The sequence below is a fragment of the Lampetra planeri genome, chromosome 54, assembly GCF_965212315.1.
Source record: "Lampetra planeri chromosome 54, kcLamPlan1.2.h2, whole genome shotgun sequence".
NCBI classification, from domain to species: domain Eukaryota; kingdom Metazoa; phylum Chordata; class Hyperoartia; order Petromyzontiformes; family Petromyzontidae; genus Lampetra; species Lampetra planeri.
In genome coordinates this window covers 54,613-74,296 of record NC_136160.1, presented here as the reverse complement: position 1 = coordinate 74,296, position 19,684 = coordinate 54,613, and the positions used below count along the sequence as shown (strand labels likewise).

Here is a 19,684-nt window from a genome sequence, read left to right as displayed (position 1 = left end):
CTGCAAAGACACAAAACAGACCCGATTTAGCAAGCTCTCTGATGAGCAGACATGTGGCGAAGTCAAGCATGGGAATTTGGGGCTGTGACATGGCCTAAAGAGTGCGCGTTTGCTGCATGTTACAGAGGTTCACATTTGAATCTGGCAGGCCGCCCTGGATACTACCGCGGGCGTATAATCGCATAACAGGTGTCGTCTGCTTCAAAGTGTATGCTAACGATCCTCTGATGTGATTTGAAAAGAGATGGCCATTGTGTGTCGATGCCATAGTCCAAATTAAAAAACTTACAATGATTTATGCAGTTCGGATAACACGCAACATTGCTCTCTGATCGTGAAACTATTGCAGACTTTGTCTGTGAAACATATCACTTTAATGACATTCTTGCACGATAAGGACGGAAAAAACCAAATGTGTATTACGATTGCACTTGTTTACCCAATATATTGTCAATGCCAGTGATTGGACTGTGGTCTGAAAGTCACCGTAAACGTTAACACAATCAGTTAAGATCACGTTTACGGTGACTTTCAGACCACAGTCCACTCACTGGCATTGACTATATATCCTTTGTATTTTCCGCAGGGAATGGAGTCTTTGCTCCATTGCAAGTCTCTTGTCACCACTCTCCCATTGACATATTTCATTGCTTCCTCTTAGTACCTTTCACGCGACGGTCAATGGTATAGTGCAGGGGTCGGCAACCAAAATAACAAGAAGAGCCATTTCTTTCCAATTCGGTACAAAATTCAGTATTTCAAGAGCCGCAATGCATCTGAGTACATACTGTACATACGTACATATCGTCAAGAAGCAGCCCGTAAAGAGCCGCATGCGGCTCCGGAGCCGTAGGTTGCCGACCCCTGGTATAGTGTATAGCAGATTGTATAATCATAAATAGTATAAAAGTGTAATGTTTAATATAATGTATAAGGTAATATATAGTATCGTAATTGTATAGTGAATATACAGCAGTGTGGTATACAGTAGGGTGGGTAGAATAATACATAGTGTAATATTACAATGTATAGTCTAAGGTATAGGGTGGTGTATAGTAATGCAGTATATTATTTAATGTTGGGTTTGTGTATGGCAGTATATAGTACGGGGTAGATCCGTGTAATGTATGGAAAAAGTTTAGCTGGAGGCATATTATATTTTTTGCGACGTAGAATTGTAATGTATGACTTACTGTTAGTAGCTCAGCTTATTGGAGAGTATATTTAGTATATTGATGATGTTGATGTAGTTTAAATTTTAGTTTTTTACGTGGTGGTTTGGCTGCTGCAGCTCCTTACTATTAAAATTCCTTCCCTTTATTACTGCTAACCCTACCTCCTCCCTTTGTTGCTGCTAATCCTACATAATGCACGGGCATATGACTTTGAGAACCCCCCCTCCTCCTACGCATTCCACAAGTAGTGACTAATCCCATATCTGCATTTTCAATAAATATGCTAAATTCCTCTGTTGATATGCAAATTCCTTTGTCAAGGCGCCCTTCCTCCCCTAACCCAGCTGAAATATACGCTGCCAAGCCTGGTGGTGTTCATTCAGACGCTGTCTTTCCAACAGACCAGTTCTTCACCTGAGGACGGCTGCTTGCGTCGTGGCCGAAACGTCGTGAGAATTGTATTTTATAATGTTTTATTTTGATTATTTTATTATTTCCCTTCTACGTGACTTTACCGAAAGAACCAAGAAGATGAATCCCTGCAGTCACGAAAGCTTTAAATCGAAAAGCTTATGTACTATTACTGTACAGCAGGTGGGGGGGATAGTGGAGGGGGGGATAGGAGTGGCCCAGCCCCAGCCTGCCAAGGTGCTACCTCGGCCAGCTGGGCAATCTAGGCGAGGCCGGGGGCTCTATACGGGACTAGGCGTCAATATATACTAATGTAGTGACATTGCGGGATGTCACTGTGTAATGCTGGCCCTAGAGAGGCACGGCGTGCGGTGTATTGATATCGCGGACATCACTAGGATGTGGGTGCAGAACCGGCCAAAGAGGGGCTCGGTGAGCGCTGATCGATTGCGCTGGATGGCACCACGCTTTCGTGCAGTGCAGTGCCGGCCCCTACAGGATAGGGTGTGGGAGTACCGGCCATGGAAATGGGGTTACTAAGGGACGTGGCACTCTGGTTGACCCCAGAGGACACGTGACCGGTTAAGTCTACAAAGGGGCCCCAAGTGGGGGCTCGGGGTGGTCACGTGGTCGAGGTCGAGATCCTGCTCGAGGATTCTGGAAGGTGGGCGTGGCCAAGGGTGGAGCCAGCCACGCCACAGAGACTATAAGCCAGGTCCCCCGGAGGGACCGGCATTGTTCATCCTGAAGAAACCTTCGTCTACGTTCTACCGAGTCTCCAACACGTGGACCTGGACCCAAGCTGTGGTCCGGTCTGTTGTCGCTAGTTACGGTGTAATTAGTGTAGTTAGCCTGGTGGTCACCACCATAGGTTGTTATTCTGTTAAGGGGCAGTTACCCCGTGTGTTGGTGTTAATACATGTGTTGCCTCCAAAAGTATGTATGAGACTCGGTTGAACTCACTATTATAGAGTCAGTATATACAACTATGGAGTGGGTAGAAACTACTGTAGAGTAGGTAGATACTACTGTAGAGATCCTTCATCTTGGTTCTTTCGGTAAAGTCACGTAGAATGGAAATAATAAAATAATAAAAATAAAACATAATAAAATAATTCTCACGGAGACAGAGTCGATGTGTGTGTGTGTGTCGATGTGTGTGTCGATGTGTGTGTGTGGGTCGATGTGTATGTAAGTCTATGTGTGTTTGTGCGTCAATGCCTGTGTGTAAGTCCATGTGTGTGTGCAAGTCGATGTCTGTGTGTGTAAGTCCATGTGTGTGTGTGTGTGTAGGTCGACGTGTGTGTGAGTCTATGTATGTGTGTGAGTCGATGTATGTGTGTAAGTCAATGTGTGTGTGCAAGTCCATGTGTTTGTGTGTAAGTCGATGTCCGTGTGTGTGAGTCCATATGTGTGTGTGTGTATGTAAGTCGATGTGTGTGTGTGTCTTTTTCGCCCGGCCAACGCCGGGTACTTCCCACTCGTATCCAATAAGCGGTGAATGCGCTCCCGCTAGGCCACGTCACAAGAAATAAAATTACTCTAAATATAAGAGCACGCACTGATGACGACCGGACAGACAGTGTGGCACCGAGTGGGTGGTAGCGCTTACCGATGACCAGGCAAGTGGCAGGCCAGCTGTACGGATCACTCAGAAACAGCGAAACGATCTGAATTGGGTCAACGAGTATTCCATATCTGTGCACACACACACGCACAAACACGTGCATTTATGCTGGGGAAGTACACCTTTTAATGCAGGCATGACACCAGGCAGTGGCCTCGTCAATAATGCTTGGGTTCAGATGCCAATTGCCACCGATAGGCTGGCCAAGGGCCAGAGTACAGAAAGTTCTTGCAAAATTTGTCATAAGTCTGGCAGGCTGCAATTGTAATAAGATCTGAAATGTCGTAAGAGAGACCGGATCAAAATTCGAAGGAAATTTAGCGGTGTGCTCATGAGATAGCAATGCTGTAAATGGCTGTGGTTGCCAGGGGTGAGGTCATTGCTCTCACTGCATCAGCCAATCAGCGTCCAAGCAGGCAACACCCATGCAACAAGGCCACCAAGAAGTCATTGCTCTGTAATTCAGTCTGTGGCTGAGGCAAGTAAATTTATGTTATGCACGTTGATTATGTTAGTTATTAATGTTATGAATATGTATTTTGCCAATAATTATGTTATTAATTTTTAGCTAACTTTTTTTTAGGAGTTCTGACCACCCCTAAGATATATCCTAACTTACGTTGTTTGATTTCCTTAACTTCCTCATTCAAACAGAATCACGACAAGCTCTACCTTTAACCCAACTTACACTATTTTGAGAAATGCGCAAGTCGTTCTGTACTCAGGCCCCAAGTATTAAACCTGAGTGCTTGGGACATCAGCACAGGATGCGGCCTACCCACAATGCCACTGTCCTATACATACAAATTACGGGGCTGGCAGTCAACTCAACAACTATAATTTCCCGTACAAACTCCAAATATCACATATACACACATGCACAAGAACAATGATGCTGTCTCTTAGTGATGTGTGCAATTTCCAAATTTAAATGCTCATCATGCTCCATATTCCATACCGCTGCCTAAACATCATTAATTATTGCCCTCTCTTAAGCCAGATAAGAACCGTTAGTAAGCTGGGAAGTCCAATGTTACATATGTTCTGCTGATGAAAACGAGTCTTGAGACTCAGAGGCTTTCCTGGGCATACAAGCGTTAATCAAATGTTTATAATAATAAAACAGTAACTTGCACTACTAGCATGTGGGCCTGGACCCAAGCCCAGAGAATCCCCCTCTTGTAAATAACCTCGCACAATGGGCAGTGTCCACTTCACAGCAGGCAGCAGCGCTCCTGTAAGGCTCCACCACAAGTAACATGGGGGCAGACACGGGAATTCAATACCAACACGTAGGTGCAGTTGGGAGGGCAAAACTATTCATACTGATCGGGGCAGTGACACAGCCCAGCCATAGCATGCTTGCCACTTGTTACAGAGATTCAGGATTCAAATCCAGCAAGTCGTCCTGGCTATTACTGCGGGTGTGTTAACCATAAAAAACTACTACTAATAATAATGACGACAATTTAAATAGTGTCGTAACATGACAAGCCATCTTCTTGGTTCTTTCGGTAAAGTCACGTAGAAGGAAAATAATAAAAATAAAACATAATAAAATAATTCTCACGACGTTTCGGCCACAACGCAAGACTCTGCCTTCTCGACAGACATGTTCTCCACCTGAAGACGGCTGCTTGCGTTGTGGCCGAAACGTCGTGAAAATTATTTTATTATGTTTTATTTGTATTATTTTATTCTTTTCCTTCTACGTGACTTTACCGAAAGAACCAAGAAGATGAATCCCTGCAGTCACGAAAGCTTTAAATGACAAGCCATGACAAGAGTGAAACCGGCAGGCCGCCCTGGTTATTACTGCAGGTGTAGTAACCAGGGCAGGTGTAGTATTGTAATGCTAAAGATCCTGTGATGACATTCGAAGTGAACAGGCCATTGTGTGCTGGCATCACGGTCCAAAATTGAACAATTACCCGCAAATTACTCTATTAAGCTAAAAACGAAATTATTTTTTTATTTTAACGAGCTTTACAGCTCTTTTTCACAAGTGACCTGACCACAAATGATAGCCAACATAGCAACATTGCCCCCACCTGGTAGCAATCCAATGCCCGCTTGCATGTCAGGTACCAAGTCACCTTGTGTCCACATAGAAACAGCTGCCACTGGGGATGCCCTTTAAAAAATCGGTTGCGATGAGATGTAAACGCAAATGTGAAGTGTTCTGAGATGTCCCGGTGTAAAGGGCGCTCTGTCAAAAAAAAACATTACCATTACAGGTGTGTCTCGCTTAACGAGCGTTCTATTTACGAGAAGTCGCTATAACGAGTTATTTGAAATTAGCCTAATTTGTTCACAAAATTAGTAAATGTTCACGTAACGAGCGGAGACGATCAATCAAATGCGTCCCGTGATGGCAGGGGGCGCACCACTGCCCGCCGTTGTTTGTTTATGAGGCTCCTGTGCTTATGATTCGGGAAGGAGTGGGTGACGGGTGGGGGCCTTGTGGTGTCAGTGTAATGGGTTGGTGGATGGTGGGGTGGGTGTAGGGAGCGGTGGCGCAACGGATAGCACGCGGCGCTACGAATCCGGCTATTAGAGTTTTGTTCCCGCTCACGTCCAACACCAGTGACGATAATCTGAAATGTTCCTGGGTCTCCCCTAGGATCACCTTGACTCAAATAAGTAGCTGATGCAGAGTGTAACATGCCACTTGGCGACAAATATGGCCGGGCGTGGTACTGGCCACCCACCACTTGTGTGTCATTCCAGCCTTCAAAGGTGCTCGCTAACAACACTTGGCCCAAAAGTCTGTTAAGACTACATCGGGGTTTATTTTTATTTGGTGGGGGGAGGAATGTGTGTATGTATGAGATGGAGAGAGTGAGATAGCATGAGAGGGCTGTGTGATTGAGTGGAGAGAAAATGTGTGTGCGAGTGATTTCAAATGTATCTGTTTCACATTAAAAGAGTTGGTCAAGAGTGCAAAATGTTGCGTCTGAAACGTATCTCAAATTTGTATATGGGAGTCAATGGGAAAATGATGATCGTTTATCGAGTGTTCGCTTACCACTCCTTAAGTGAGACACACCTGTACTGTTATTATTATTACAGTTTTCCTGAGCTGAAAAGTCTTACTTCATGAGGTTCTCTAGGAAGAGACGGGCGTTTCCCAGCACCTGGGAGGGTGGGCACAGGGGGTTCTCGTGAGTCGCAAGCGGCTCAAGTGAGACATAACCGGAGAAGTTCTCACAACCTCAGAGAGACGTGAAAACAACACGCGCATAACAATAACAATAATATTGCAATCCTGCTACGACCAGAACATGCATGAGCAGTTATCAGGAATAATGCAGATAATGTTCATCATTTGGCCCAGATAAACTGTAATAAGAATTGCTTTGTTTATGATGGTTAATATTTAGTTTTAATCTTATTGGCACATCATTAAATGACTTTACAGGTGACAATTAAGTTGTTTTGCTGTGTCAGGTGCTGGAGGTATCTTATCGACACAGATTTGATCATTACTTGGCCCAAACAAAAAATCTATCGTAGGCTACGAGAACCTCCGCGTTAACAACGGGCCTTCTGAGACTTGAGCAGAAATCGCATGAGGGCCAAGCCACCATGCTGTCGCCCACATCACACATCTATAATCATCACACATGCACACACACGCCCATACCAGCATGATGACACACCAGTTGATGATGCCTCTATAGTTGCTGAAACCACTGGAGGAGCTCAGGAGTGAGTCCTGCACTCGGTGGCATCTACAGTGCAAGGTGAATGAAGAACACGGAAGGGGCAGAGGGTAGAGCGAGGTGGGAAAGAGATATTATTATCTATGATCGTGTCCGCGAGCACAAGTCAGATCTGAAACAAGGCAAAACTGATTCTTCCGCCATTGCCGATCATTGCTACAACGCTGTGGGCTCTCTTGAAATTGTCTTTTCCGAAACCAAGGTGCTCTGCAAACCTCCTGGCTACCATCAAAGGTTTGTACACGAAGCCATCCAAATATACAAACACAAACATAATTTTAACCGTGATGATGGGTACAAACTTAGTAATCATTGGAAAGATGTTATTAACCATGCAAAAAAGATTTAACTACACATATTTGGACCATCTTATTTGACAGGCACCATTCTTCAATTACCGTATAGTTTCTTCTTCTTTTTTCACACACTGGTTTTCCTACTTTAAGTTTTACCATACATATTTGGCAAATCTAGAATTAATCCCAGCAACGTAACAAAAGTGCTGTTTCATCTACATAACAAAGGCTCAGTCCCATTACCAGCAGCCGCACCTTTACATCACCCGCACCTTAACAACTCTTAGAACCTCCCAGTTCAACCATTCTACACAACAAAGACTCATTCCTGGCAGCGTTTTCAGCCGCACCACCTCTACATAACAAAAGGCTCAGTCCCATTTACACGCACCTTTACATCAGCCGCACCTAGTTTACACAACAAAGGCTCATTCCTAATAGCGTGCTTCAGCCGAACCTCACAATAAGTATAACCCGTAAAAACAAAGTTTTTCACTATAAATCCTTTATATGCGTGGCAGCGAACTTAATATAAAGGATTTAAAAATATATTCGCCTGTGGAGGACGCGGGGATCGATACCGCGACCTTTGGCATGGGAAGCGAGGGCGCTACCAACTGCGCTACTCCGCCACGGCCTGTGGAGGGGTTACGCTCTGGGCTCTTACACTGTTACGTTCAGCCAAAGCCATGAATGAGTTCTATTTGAATATATGTAAAATAAATATTTTTTGCCTAAAAAGTGTAAAATTTTGGGAATTTTTTTTTCACGAACATTAATTGTCTCGCACAACGAGTCTGTGTAGAAAATGTCAGCTCGATTGGATCACGGGAAGTGGGTTAAAAAACGACCGAAAGATTTGCACGGTCGTAAGCAAGCACGCAAGCACGCAAGCACGCAAGCACGCAAGCAAGCAAGCACGCAAGCAAGCGAACTTAATATAAAGGATTTAAAAATAATATTCAGGGCCCACCTTGGCTCCTCCCAACCTCAACCAGTATATATACAAGGACTGTTTTCTTGGAATTTCTCTTACTTGATACAGCTATCGTGCTGTGACGGTTCCACCTGAAGACGGAAGCTTGTGTTGCCTCCGAAACGTCGTGATTTTAATTTTATTTTTATTAATTTAAATTTTTTATCTGTGACTTTACCGAAAACACCAAAGAATATGAATCCTTGCAGTCACGAAAGCTTCAAATCTAGAATTATTATCATTGCCCTTGTTTACCCAGGAAACCTTCACCGAGTCTCAAGACTATTTCAGGAGAGTTCTGTCAAGTGTTTTTAGTCGGGGATGATGTTGCTATGTGTCATCACAATTGAGTAATTTGCAGACTTTTCCAGTATTGCAATGTTTGGCAAATAACAGTTACATTGCATGTGTGTTCATTTGAAAGAAACTGGAGAACCTGGAGGAAACCCATGCAGAACAGAGGGAGAATATACCAACTCTACACAGAAAAGTGCCCGAGGCAGAAGCTGAACCCAGGCCCTTCTTACCTTGAGGCACTACTGCCCATATGACAAGCTTTGTCTCCGGATCAATGCTGCTGTTCTGGCTTCAGGCAAGTCCACATCTTCAGGCAGCGCACTATTTATACGAGACCTCATAGGGCCGGCTATGTGTCAAGCGTGGCCCTCCTCTGCCACACAGCAATGGCATACGTCACCACCCCCCTTGCCAGCTATTGCCCACCCCATCAAAGGTGCAGGCTTACTCTCCCCTTGACAACCGCAACAGTGTTTGTAGAGACCCTAAATATGCTGACCCATGCCCAGTAACCTCCAGCCAGCTGCCCCACCGCAGCCGCCACCCACCTCGTTCACTCCCACCCCTCTTGTGCAACCTCAACAGCTGTTGCCACTCGTGCATTCCCAGCCGCATTCCAGCATGGGCACCCACACACGCGGTGCTCGTGCAGGGTTCATCCACACGCAGGGCAGGGTTCGTGTTTCTCGCGTCCGTGACTGCGGATGCGTCTGTCTGTATTCGTATCATTGCACACTGGTGCCGTTTTGTGTGCACATACAGCCACTAGCCACCAAACTGACAACACATTCCACCGACTACACAAGAGATATATGCAATGAGAAATGTATAAAAGTGATGGAGATGTAGAATAAGAGATGAGACACAAGAGACAGAGGTGAAGTGAATTGAAGAGAGACGCAGATGAGACAGAGGTATCGATATTAGGGAATAGTCAACGCAAGACAACGGTTTGAAAGATGTATCCAGATAAGACCAAAGAGAGTATAAGGGATGCATTTTGATGTGATAGAAGGAAGATGGAAGAGGATGCATCAGAACCAGATATTCTAGGACAGGGGTTGGCAACCTGCGGCTCCGGAGCCGCATGCGGCTCTTTTGAACCTTGACCGCGGCTCCGGGGCGGATGCTAGCGAGGGGAGGAGGCGCACTGTGACACCTGCTCTGGCGTTGCCGCTGCTGACAGGTCGCCGCTCCGCTCCACACTGCCCGCCCGGTGACAGGCAATAACGTTGCCGTTGCTTTGTCACATGTTTGGAAGAAGTAAAAACCTTCCTGGGCAGCAAAGAGCTCACCTTTGCTGAGCTGGAACAGCCAGAGTGGCTGGAAAAATTACATTTTATGGTAGACATGACAGCACATCTAAACACGCTAAATACAACCCTTCAGGGGAAAGGAGGCACAGCCCTGCACATGCTGGAGGAGGTTTTGGCATTCGAGCGCAAGTTGACAGTGTTTGTCAAAGATTTACAGAGAGGTACACTGTCTCACTTTCCCTCTTTGAGAGAGTTCAAACAAAGTCATGATACGATAAATTTGGAATATTTCAAGTCTGCAATCACCACAATGCAAAGTTCGTTTGGGAAACGATTCTGTGAGTTCAGAGAGGAAAAAACGACATTATCCTTCCCTGTCACTCCCCTGGCGATCGATCCATCCCTATTGAATATGACTGCATTTGCAGGTGTAAGTCAACCTGATCTTGAGATGGAACTGGCCGATATAGCCGACAAAGATATATGGGTGTCCAAGTTCAAATGCTTGACCGCTACTCTTGAGGATGTTGCCCGTCAGAAGGCCATTCTGGCTCAGAATCATAAATGGAGTGATATTGAAAACCTTCCCAAACAGGACAAACTTGTATTCGAAACATGGAATGCCATCCCCAACACTTATATAAACATGAAAAAGTATGCATTAGGAGTCCTGTCGATCTTCGGCTCCACATATGTATGTGAGCAGGTCTTCTCCAACATGAACTATATTAAAAACAAACATCGATCACGCCTCACAGATGACAGCTTGCAAGCCTGTGTGAAAATGAAGGTGACGTCTTACAGCCCTGATGTGCAGACACTGTGCACTGAGGTTCAGGAGCAAAAATCCCATTAACCAGGTAATTTAGCTATTAATTTGCAAAAATATATTTTACATTGTTAAGTGAAAAAGTCATTTTTTTATTCAGATTGACAGCTGACTGCACGATCCTATATATATAGCAATAAGGTAAGAAACAATATATGCAGTGTTATATTTGTTTTAAATGTTGCAATGGTTTTGCGGCTCCCAGTTTATTTTTTCCTTCGGAAACGGGTCCAAGTGGCTCTTTATGTCTTAAAGGTTGCAGACCCCTGTTCTAGGAGATATATTCAGATACAATAGAAAAGACTTGTAATATGCAACACTGCATGACACTACTACATTGCACCACCACGCAACAATGTGCCATGGAACGACACTGAGGCTGGGTGGCGCAGTGGTTAACACCTGTGCCTCAGAACAGAAGGACCTGGGTTTCATTCCCAACTCGGGCCCCTATCGGGGTGGAGTTTGAATGTTCTCCCCTTGTTTTGCATGGCTTTCCTCCGGGTTCTTCACTTTCTTCGCATAGGAAAAAAAAGTATAAAACAACAAGCTTATCAATGCACACACTTTTATTTGCATTCAAAAGTTAGAAATATTTGTTGACCCCGGAAAAAATTAGATCTGCTCAATAAAAGTGGGTGGCCTGCATAATGAAAATTCAACGTATCAAAAGAAAGCCACCAACTTTTATGTGTGCATTGAACAGCTTGTTGTTTTATATCTATTGTGTTATACTTGTCGCCCTCGCTGTAACAGTCGACCCGGCGCCACAAGTGGCGATGTGAGCGCCTCTTTCATTGGTTACGGGCTGGCCAGCAACAGCCGTCGTCATTGGACGATACGAGCGCCTCTTTCATTGGTCACAGGCTGGCCAGCAACAGCCGTCGTCATTGGACGCGAGATCTTTGCCGCCGTAGGTGGGCGCGACCATTCGTGATTCCAAAAATGGGGGGGTACAATGTACGATTATGAATTATTAAAATGTAGTTGTAGTTTTTAATGATTCAAATGTAGTAGTTGGACCGGTAATTATATATTGATTTGTCTGTGTAGAAAATTTCAGCTCGTTAGGCTGCGTAGATCAAGATATTAAGCGTCAAAGATTCCAAAAAATATAAACCGACAACATGGCAAGTTCAACAAAGTGTGTAAATACCAGAGGTGGGACAAAGTCATTGTTATGCAAGTCCAAGTCGAGTCGCAAGTCATCAAATTCATGACTCGAGTCTGACTCGAGTCCAAGTCACATGACTCGAGTCCACATCTCATAGGTGGGACAAAGTCATTGTTATGCAAGTCCAAGTCGAGTCGCAAGTCATCAAATTCATGACTCGAGTCTGACTCGAGTCCAAGTCACATGACTCGAGTCCACACCTCTGGTAAATACAATAAAAATGGTATTAGCCAAACATCCCTAAGTTTAAAACTTACCTGCCAATTACTCAATTGGGATTACACACAGCAACATCATCACCTCCTTTTGAAAAAAACCTGGCACGACCCCGCTGAAAGTCTGGACTGGGTTAGGCTTTCATGTGTAAACATGTGAGAATCATTATGACATGTACTCCAGTTAGCCCAGTACACTGCAGCCCCACACTCCTCCGCTTCCATACCCTCCTGTGGTTCTCCATGCGGAGTTCATAGACCACAGGGGCACTGTATTAGGTTCAACCAATAGCAGAAAATCCTGTTCTGATGCAACAGCACTCATAATACATCCCGCCCAACCAAACCCAATTAACCCTTCCATTTAAATTCTGCAATCAAAGCCAGATCCTTGGTCTTGGCTCAACTACATTACACTCCGCAGCCACGTCAATACCGTGTGAATTGAAAACACGCGTGGCCTAATGAAGGCATGTGGACATACAAATGGTCCAGGCCGCATTACTTGCAGTAACATTGTTAAAATCTTTGTTTTGAGTCACCACTAACTGCATGAAACACAATGGTAAAGACCAGTTAGCGGTCTGCCACACATGGAGACGTCTCCATCAATAAGCATAACTATTTCACCTTTTAAACTAATACACGAAGGGAGTTGCCACAGGGGTGTAAGATGCCCCACACAGTTTCTCATCCCATAAATGGTACTGAACTGAAACACAGAAGGCAGGATGTCACAGTGGGGACACTCATGCCTCGCAACAAGAATTCATGGGTTCGATTCCCAACTCGGACACCTTTCCGTGTGGAGGTTGTATATTCTCCATCTGTTCTGTACATATTCTACAGTTTCCTCCCTTTTATTAAAAAAAACCCTCAAGAGTGCAACTGGGATTTAGCGAAAACATCCCAATTTGAGATTACGCATTGCAGCTAAATCTTGGCAGGCCCCTCCTGAAAGAGTTGAGACTTTCTGGGTAGCAACAGGAATAGAACACTTAATTCACACACGAGTGTTCTGGTCAGTGGCGGCTCCTGCAAAATCTCTCAGGGGGGGCAAATGTCTGGATGATTGATAAGGATAAGGTCCACCCATGCAATGAATAAATTAACAGCTTAAGCATGTAAAGGCAACTTCACTTCTTTAATATTAATAAAAAATAAAGTGACTCTTACAATACATCTTGTTTGTTTCTATACTCACTATTAAAACAAACCACTCAAGTTTCTTTTATTAAAGATTCCACTAGGTGGCGACAAATTATATTGTTGGATGAAACGTGCTTACGTATGATGACGTAAGCACGTATGATGATGTAAGCACGTTAGGGCGAGCCCTCCCGGAAGCCATAGAGAATGCATTGCAGCGCCCCCGTTCGAAAAAAAACATCTTTGAATGTAAGTCTATGGGGCCACTCGGGGCGATTCTCAGCCGGAGTGAAATCGCCCAAAAAGAGGCGGTACTCCACAGAACGTGACATGACGCTGATTGGACTATATCCAGAGGCACAGTGACGGCTAGCGTGACTCTGTGGTTGAATGACATTGGTGGTGCGTCGCCCAATCGCCCTAATGAAGAAACCGCCCCTGGTTCTGGTAGGTGTTTGTTTACGCGTTTACTTCTTGTATAGACTTGGCCTGCATGGCAGCTCACCTCACATTGCTACTTTAAGCGGTTTTACCAGCAAACTAAATAGTCGGCCTAAAGGGAAGCTAAGCAGTTAGAGCCTGTTTAGTGATTGCAAGGGGATTTGTCTGGAATACCAGGTGTAGGTTTGGTGCTGGAGGTTTGGTGCTGGAGGTGGCCAGGAAATGGCAGTACAGAAATAGATTCCTTAATCATTCTGTGCGACGCTTTGAGTGCCAACCCTCATCGGTGCGGGTTTTCTCCAGTTCCTCCCACATGCAAACTATCAATAATGGAATTAGCCAAATATCACAATGCAGTGTACTCATTAAAACGTTCCATGGATGATTGGCATGGATATTTTATTTATTTATTACCATGCTGAGATCAGACAAGATAGTTTGTCTTTGCATTGCAAGGCAGTGCTAGTTTTATCGCAGAACATCTTGACACAAGTATACATGTTAAGTTTGTTTATGAAAAGGTAAAATATTTTAATAGATTACCTTTTTACAGGATATAGCAGAATGTCAAAGACCAACATTATGCCTTACAATGAACGTTAAAATAAATTACATATTTGTATATAGAACATACAGAGTTTTCCATTAATATTTTACTGTTTACTGTGGCATCATGAAAAAAAATACTATTAGTACTTTTCCTGCCATTGGTCTCATCTGGGAGCCATATCAGGTAAATATTTAGTGACCTCTCAAATAAAAACCGTTTGACCTCGAGACGCGAAACTTGGGGAAATCGTATATCTCTATGGCAACGACGTTCCTGCCAAATTGAATCAAACTTCAGACCTTTGGTTGATGGTGACTTATCGACTCAATCCTGTCAGCTGGTGATGGGTTAATGACAAAACGAATGGCATAAACTACACAGCCAAAGCCAAAATGGACCAGAGTACTGGCTATGAAAACCTACCAAGTTAACAAACAACAACATATGACTTCATCGCAAAAAGACAGCCAGAATAAAACCGTGCCAGGTTGCAGCAGGATGCCGAGTGCAGCCGTTGAGATCAGCACGACACGAGAACCGCCTGCAATGTGGCAAGAGCAGCGACACAGCCGATACAGATGTAGTCTCATGCAGAGACACAACTCTCTACGCTCATACCATGTTCAGATAAATAAATGAACAAAGAAATTAAGTTTGTGGAAATGTAACTCTTATCATTTAACCCTTGTCTCCAGTCTCCAATAAAAGGAATATTCATGAATCCTAAGCCGTTATGAATAAAATCTATACGTTAAAGCAAATCAAAGGTAGGCTTTGTGCTTTTGGATTTAAAATATATTTTTGGATGAAGCCATGTAATGATCTGACCAAATCTGTGTTGTTAAGACCCTCCACCACCTGACACAGAACAATAACTGAATTGTTACTTAAACGAGTGTCAAACCGGTGAGCTGAAGAACAATCCTTACAATCCTCAACCAAACAACAACCCAGGAAGTCCTGGATTTGTATTCTGACTTCCTGGATCTTGTCCACATGTTTGTCGTCGTCTCCAATATAACCTCGCGAATCCAATGAAACCTACATTTGGTGAGCGAGCTGAAACAATAACAATAGGTGCATTAAGCGCTTGCACACCGTGGCAAATCCTTTGGCTGTGTCAGGTGGCTAAGAGTACTCAAAGTGGCGACAGAGGTGCCATGGTGGCAAGATGTTAACTACCTCACCTGGTATACGGAGGTCGTGATTTCGATCCCGACCCTGACGCCCGTATATTTAGAGTTTGCATGTTCTCCAAGTGGTCGTGTGGATTTTTGTCCGAGTCCTCCGGTTCTTCCCTCCACATTTAGAAACATGCGTTTAGAGTATTTGGCTGCAAGAAATGTCCACGTAATAAGCCACTTCGTTGAGCTATCATTTGTGGCCAGGTCACTTCTGAAAATAGCTATATAGCCCAGTGGGCCTTACCTGGGAAAATAAACATAGTTTAGTTTTTAGTACTATCAACACAGATGTATTTTCAAGTAGTGGGGAGTCATATGGCGAGTGTAACTCGCTCGTTCACACAAAGTCAATGATGCCATTTCCGCGGTCTCTCGGTGACTTTCTAAAAGCCTCATTGCTACAGTGTGCACTGGCTGCTGCAAGCAGACGCTTTCAGCTGTGCTATGACATCACTCACCAGACCACACAACTGTGAGCCACCACCACGGTCCAAATTCCAAATCTCCCGGGATTACGAAACGCATTCGTTTCAGGTGCGGAAGGGTGGCAGTGCAGTGGTTAACACTCGTGCCTCCCAGCAAGAAGGGTGAGGGTTCGATTTACAACTCGGGCATCTTTGTGTGTGTAGTTTGTATCTTCTCATCCTGTTCTGCATGGGTTTCCCTCCAGGTCAAATGGTTTCCTTCCATAGCTGAAAAAATACAATGTCACTGGTTTTCTCTGGGTGCTCTGGTTTTCTTCCACATAGAAACACTCATTAATTAGCTTATAATTATTTATAATAGAGGACCACAGAGCTTGGGCAATTGTTTGCACTGGCTCACTGCATCACTGCTGCTGTTTTCCCGCTTGTGTGTGGTTCCTTCTCGTGCCACCGAGTCATCCTCTCTCTTTGCAAGTGGACGAATACCATTCGGCGGCGCGTTACAAGTTGACATCATGATTATGAACGAAGGGGCTTGTTGCTGTGATGCACAAGTGCTGCCACTGAGCCACCCTGCTGCTGCACAGCTAAGAACAGTGTAAGAGCCTTCCAAGTGGGGACACTATGATCGGTGCTGTTGGGCAGAGGTGGTGTGCAGGAGGCAAGCGGCAGGCCTATAAGCAGAAGTTATCCTCTTAGTGCTCACTAGACGTTTAACATCAAAGTCACCATCATAATCACGCTTCTTCATACATTTCGTCAAGGAGAACCACACGATGTGCTAGGACTATTTCTCAGGAGGGTCCTGTTACAGTGTGTTATTTGTTTTATTTTAGCCCCAATTAATCTGTTTATGCAAGTGGGAGGAAACCAGAGCACCCAGAGAAAACCCACGTGTGAGAGGGGGCAACAGTTATATCCCCGTACAGACGGAAACAGATGGCGATTAGTCAACTTGCTGCACCACCGTCTCCTGGCGAGCCAGCGAATGACACTTCCGAAACACCAACGTGAAGGGGTTGTCACGATCTTTGCGATCCACCAATTCTCGCTGCTGCCTCTCCAGCACTGGATGACAACCAAGCTCGTGATATACAGCATCGAATTGCTTGCGTGGAGCATTACAGTTAAACGATAATCGAAAAACCGGTAACCGTTGTCAGAATAATTGATTTTGAAAGTCACGAACTTGGAATCGTCTTCGGTTGGAATTACGAATGAACGCACCGATTGGCGTGGTCAATTGTACAAACATCTACCTGTTCATAAACGTGCCTATAGGAGGAAAACAAGTATTTCCCATTACTTGGTAATGTGAAATAAAACTGATGTTTACAACTCTGGTGGCCATGGCGAGACTGGGGGGTGCGGGAGTTTGGCGTCACTGGCCCGGGACGACCTCCTGACCTTCATTTACGCACAAATCTGGTCTCCTCGTGCCGTGGGCCTCACCACGTGTCTCACGAAACCAATGGTGCTATTGGTGACCATTCCACATTGCCATGGCAGAAACCAATTTGATCCACAGGTGGAAAACTTTCTATTTGCCAGAGTTGCTTCTCACCTTTCACCTACTCCGCGCCCACACCATGTGGAAGCTCAGCAGGCTGACGCCTGCTGACCGCTCGCTGCAGGCTGGGAATAATGCCACGTGAAGGTGTGCGACTACGAGGAGGCCAGGAGATGGCAGTAACAGCTCTGGACTCTTGAATCAACCGGTGCTTCGCTCCGAGCGCCACCCCTTCTTCGTATCGCATGGGTTCCCTCTGTGGGCAGGCGCTGCTGCCCAAGGACACAGCCCCGCACCCTGCCCCGCTGCGTCCACCCTCCCCCGGGTGAGCGCCACTTACTTCAGACTGCCGCCGCCGCCCTCCTCCTGGTTGTTGTCCCGGAGTCCGCGCGGCGCTTCTCCCGCCGGACTCGCGCCGGGGCCGCTCGAGCTGGCGCAGCGCCTCCTGGCGCCGCGAGCTCGCGGAGGGGGCGCGCCGTCGCCCTCCGTCGCCTTGGGTTTGTCGGGGGTGGACGAGCCCTTCATTGTCCTCCCCCTGCTCCTCCTCGCTTCAGCGGTAACGAACAACTCCTGGCACCTAGAGGCACAAGTCAAGCGCGGCGAGAGCGCGATAAAGGAGCCAAGTTGCCTCAACCCTCAACCACCACCAACTTGCTGACTGCTGCTGCCTCGTAGGCGCCGCACTTCCCCCCCTCACGTCTCTCAACCCTCGAAGCCCCGCCCCTCACACCCAGGCCCCGCCCCTCACACTCAGGCCCCGCCCCTCACACGCAAGCCCCGCCCCTCACGCTCAGGCCCCGCCCCCTCCCACTCAAGCCCCGCCCCTCACACTCAGGCCCCGCCCCTCACACTCAGGCCCGGCCTGAGTGTGAGTATAAAAGTGTAATGTTTAATATAATGTATAAGGTAATATATAGTATCGTAATTGTATAGTGAATATACAGCAGTGTGGTATACAGTAGGGTGGGTAGCATAATACATAGTGTAATATTACAATGTATAGTCTAAGCCTCTGTATAGTAATACAATATATAATTTAATGTTGGGTTTGTCTATGGCAGTATATAGTACGGGGTAGACCCGTGTGATGTAAGAGGAAAAAGTTTAGCTGGAGGCATATTATATTTTTTGCGACATAGAATTGTAATGTATGACTTACTGTTAGTAGCTCAGCTTATTGGAGAGTATATTTAGTATATTGATGATACTGATTTAGTTTATATTTTAGTTTTTTACGTGGTGGTTTAACTGCTGCAGCTCCATACTAATCCTGCATAATGCACGGGCATAATATGACTTTGAAAGCCCCCGCCTACCTCCTACGCATTCCACAAGTAGTGACTAATCCCATATCTGCATTTCCCATAAATATGCTAAATTCCTCTTGATATGCAAATTCCTTTGTCAAGGCGCTCTTCCCCCTCCAACCCAGCTTAAATATACGCTGCCAAGCATGGTGGTGTTCATTCAGACACTGTCTTTCCGACAGACCTGTTCTTCACCTGAGGACGGCTGCTTGCGTTATGGCCGAAACATCGTGAGAATAATTTTATTATGTTTTATTTTTATTATTTTATTATTTCCCTTCTACGTGACTTTACCGAAAGAACCAAGAAGATAACTAACAACTCTCAACTACAAATTAACATTTTATAAACAAAGCGGTTATCAACATGACTAATGTTGGGGCCGCTGGTCCCCGAAGTCCCTCCCTACTCCGTGCCTATGGCAGGGGCTCCGCCGTGCGCCGACCCCTCGCTGCTCTGCGAGCAGCTGCTGCCGTCGCTGGGCTCATCGCCCGACGGCTCCCCTCCCTGGTCCGTCCCTCCGCGAGCTCGTGTGAGAGGCATAGCTCGCCGCACGCCCTCGTTCACCTGCAGACGCTGCGTTGTCTCTCCACGGATCACGCGTTATTAAACGGGGGTCAGGGGTCGGAGGGCGAACGACGCTGCCCTCACACTGCGCGAGTCCTGGCGGCGACAGACGGAGCGGGGGCCTGCGGACGCACCGACCCCTTCCCCCCACACTACGAGCGCACACACCTGCACACACGCGACACCCACTCGTGCGCTGCTCTACGCAGCGCTCACTCACGTGGCGAACCACTGTGTACACACGCGCACCCACACGTTCCCACTGCTCGACAAGATCACGCGAGGCCACGCTTCGCTATTAATGATTTATTATTCGCTACCTGGTAACTAATGTTGAATCAGTGAGTCGACGAGGCTGGCCTATTCCACTAAACCTGTACCTATTCCTTATCTATCGGCTATTATCCTACTTCACCTTCTTACTCCCTGTTAGATGCCCACGGCGGTTCGTTGATCCCGTACTCGCAGCGTGCCTCGATGCGTCTCACGGACGTTCGGGTCGCTGGACTGGAGAGCGTCCTGTCGCCTGGCGCTGGAGAGAAGAGCGTGATTTCCCCCTTTGCGCTCCCT

The 19,684-nt window shown here is 45.9% G+C and overlaps 1 protein-coding gene across 3 annotated transcripts in view; it reads right to left on the bottom strand.

Annotated features, from left to right (window-relative positions):
- The window catches only part of DGAT1 (diacylglycerol O-acyltransferase 1), a 43,251-nt gene extending 25,309 nt beyond the window's left edge, over positions 1–17,942 (bottom strand). Inside the window, exons 1-5 of one of the 3 annotated variants that reach the window (XM_078617624.1) lie at positions 17,581–17,665; positions 15,309–15,549; positions 6,860–6,947; positions 6,310–6,350; positions 3,199–3,284 (exon numbers count right to left, since the gene is read on the bottom strand). In XM_078617624.1, the coding sequence (XP_078473750.1) occupies positions 3,199–3,284; positions 6,310–6,350; positions 6,860–6,947; positions 15,309–15,427 (334 nt within the window). In that variant the 5' untranslated portion in view covers positions 15,428–15,549; positions 17,581–17,665. Of the gene's footprint in view, positions 1–3,198; positions 3,285–6,309; positions 6,351–6,859; positions 6,948–8,737; positions 9,862–15,308; positions 15,550–17,580 lie in introns of those variants that run through there. The other 2 variants (XM_078617623.1, XM_078617625.1) reach the window with 2 other exon arrangements.
- Positions 17,943–19,684: the final 1,742 nt, after the last annotated feature.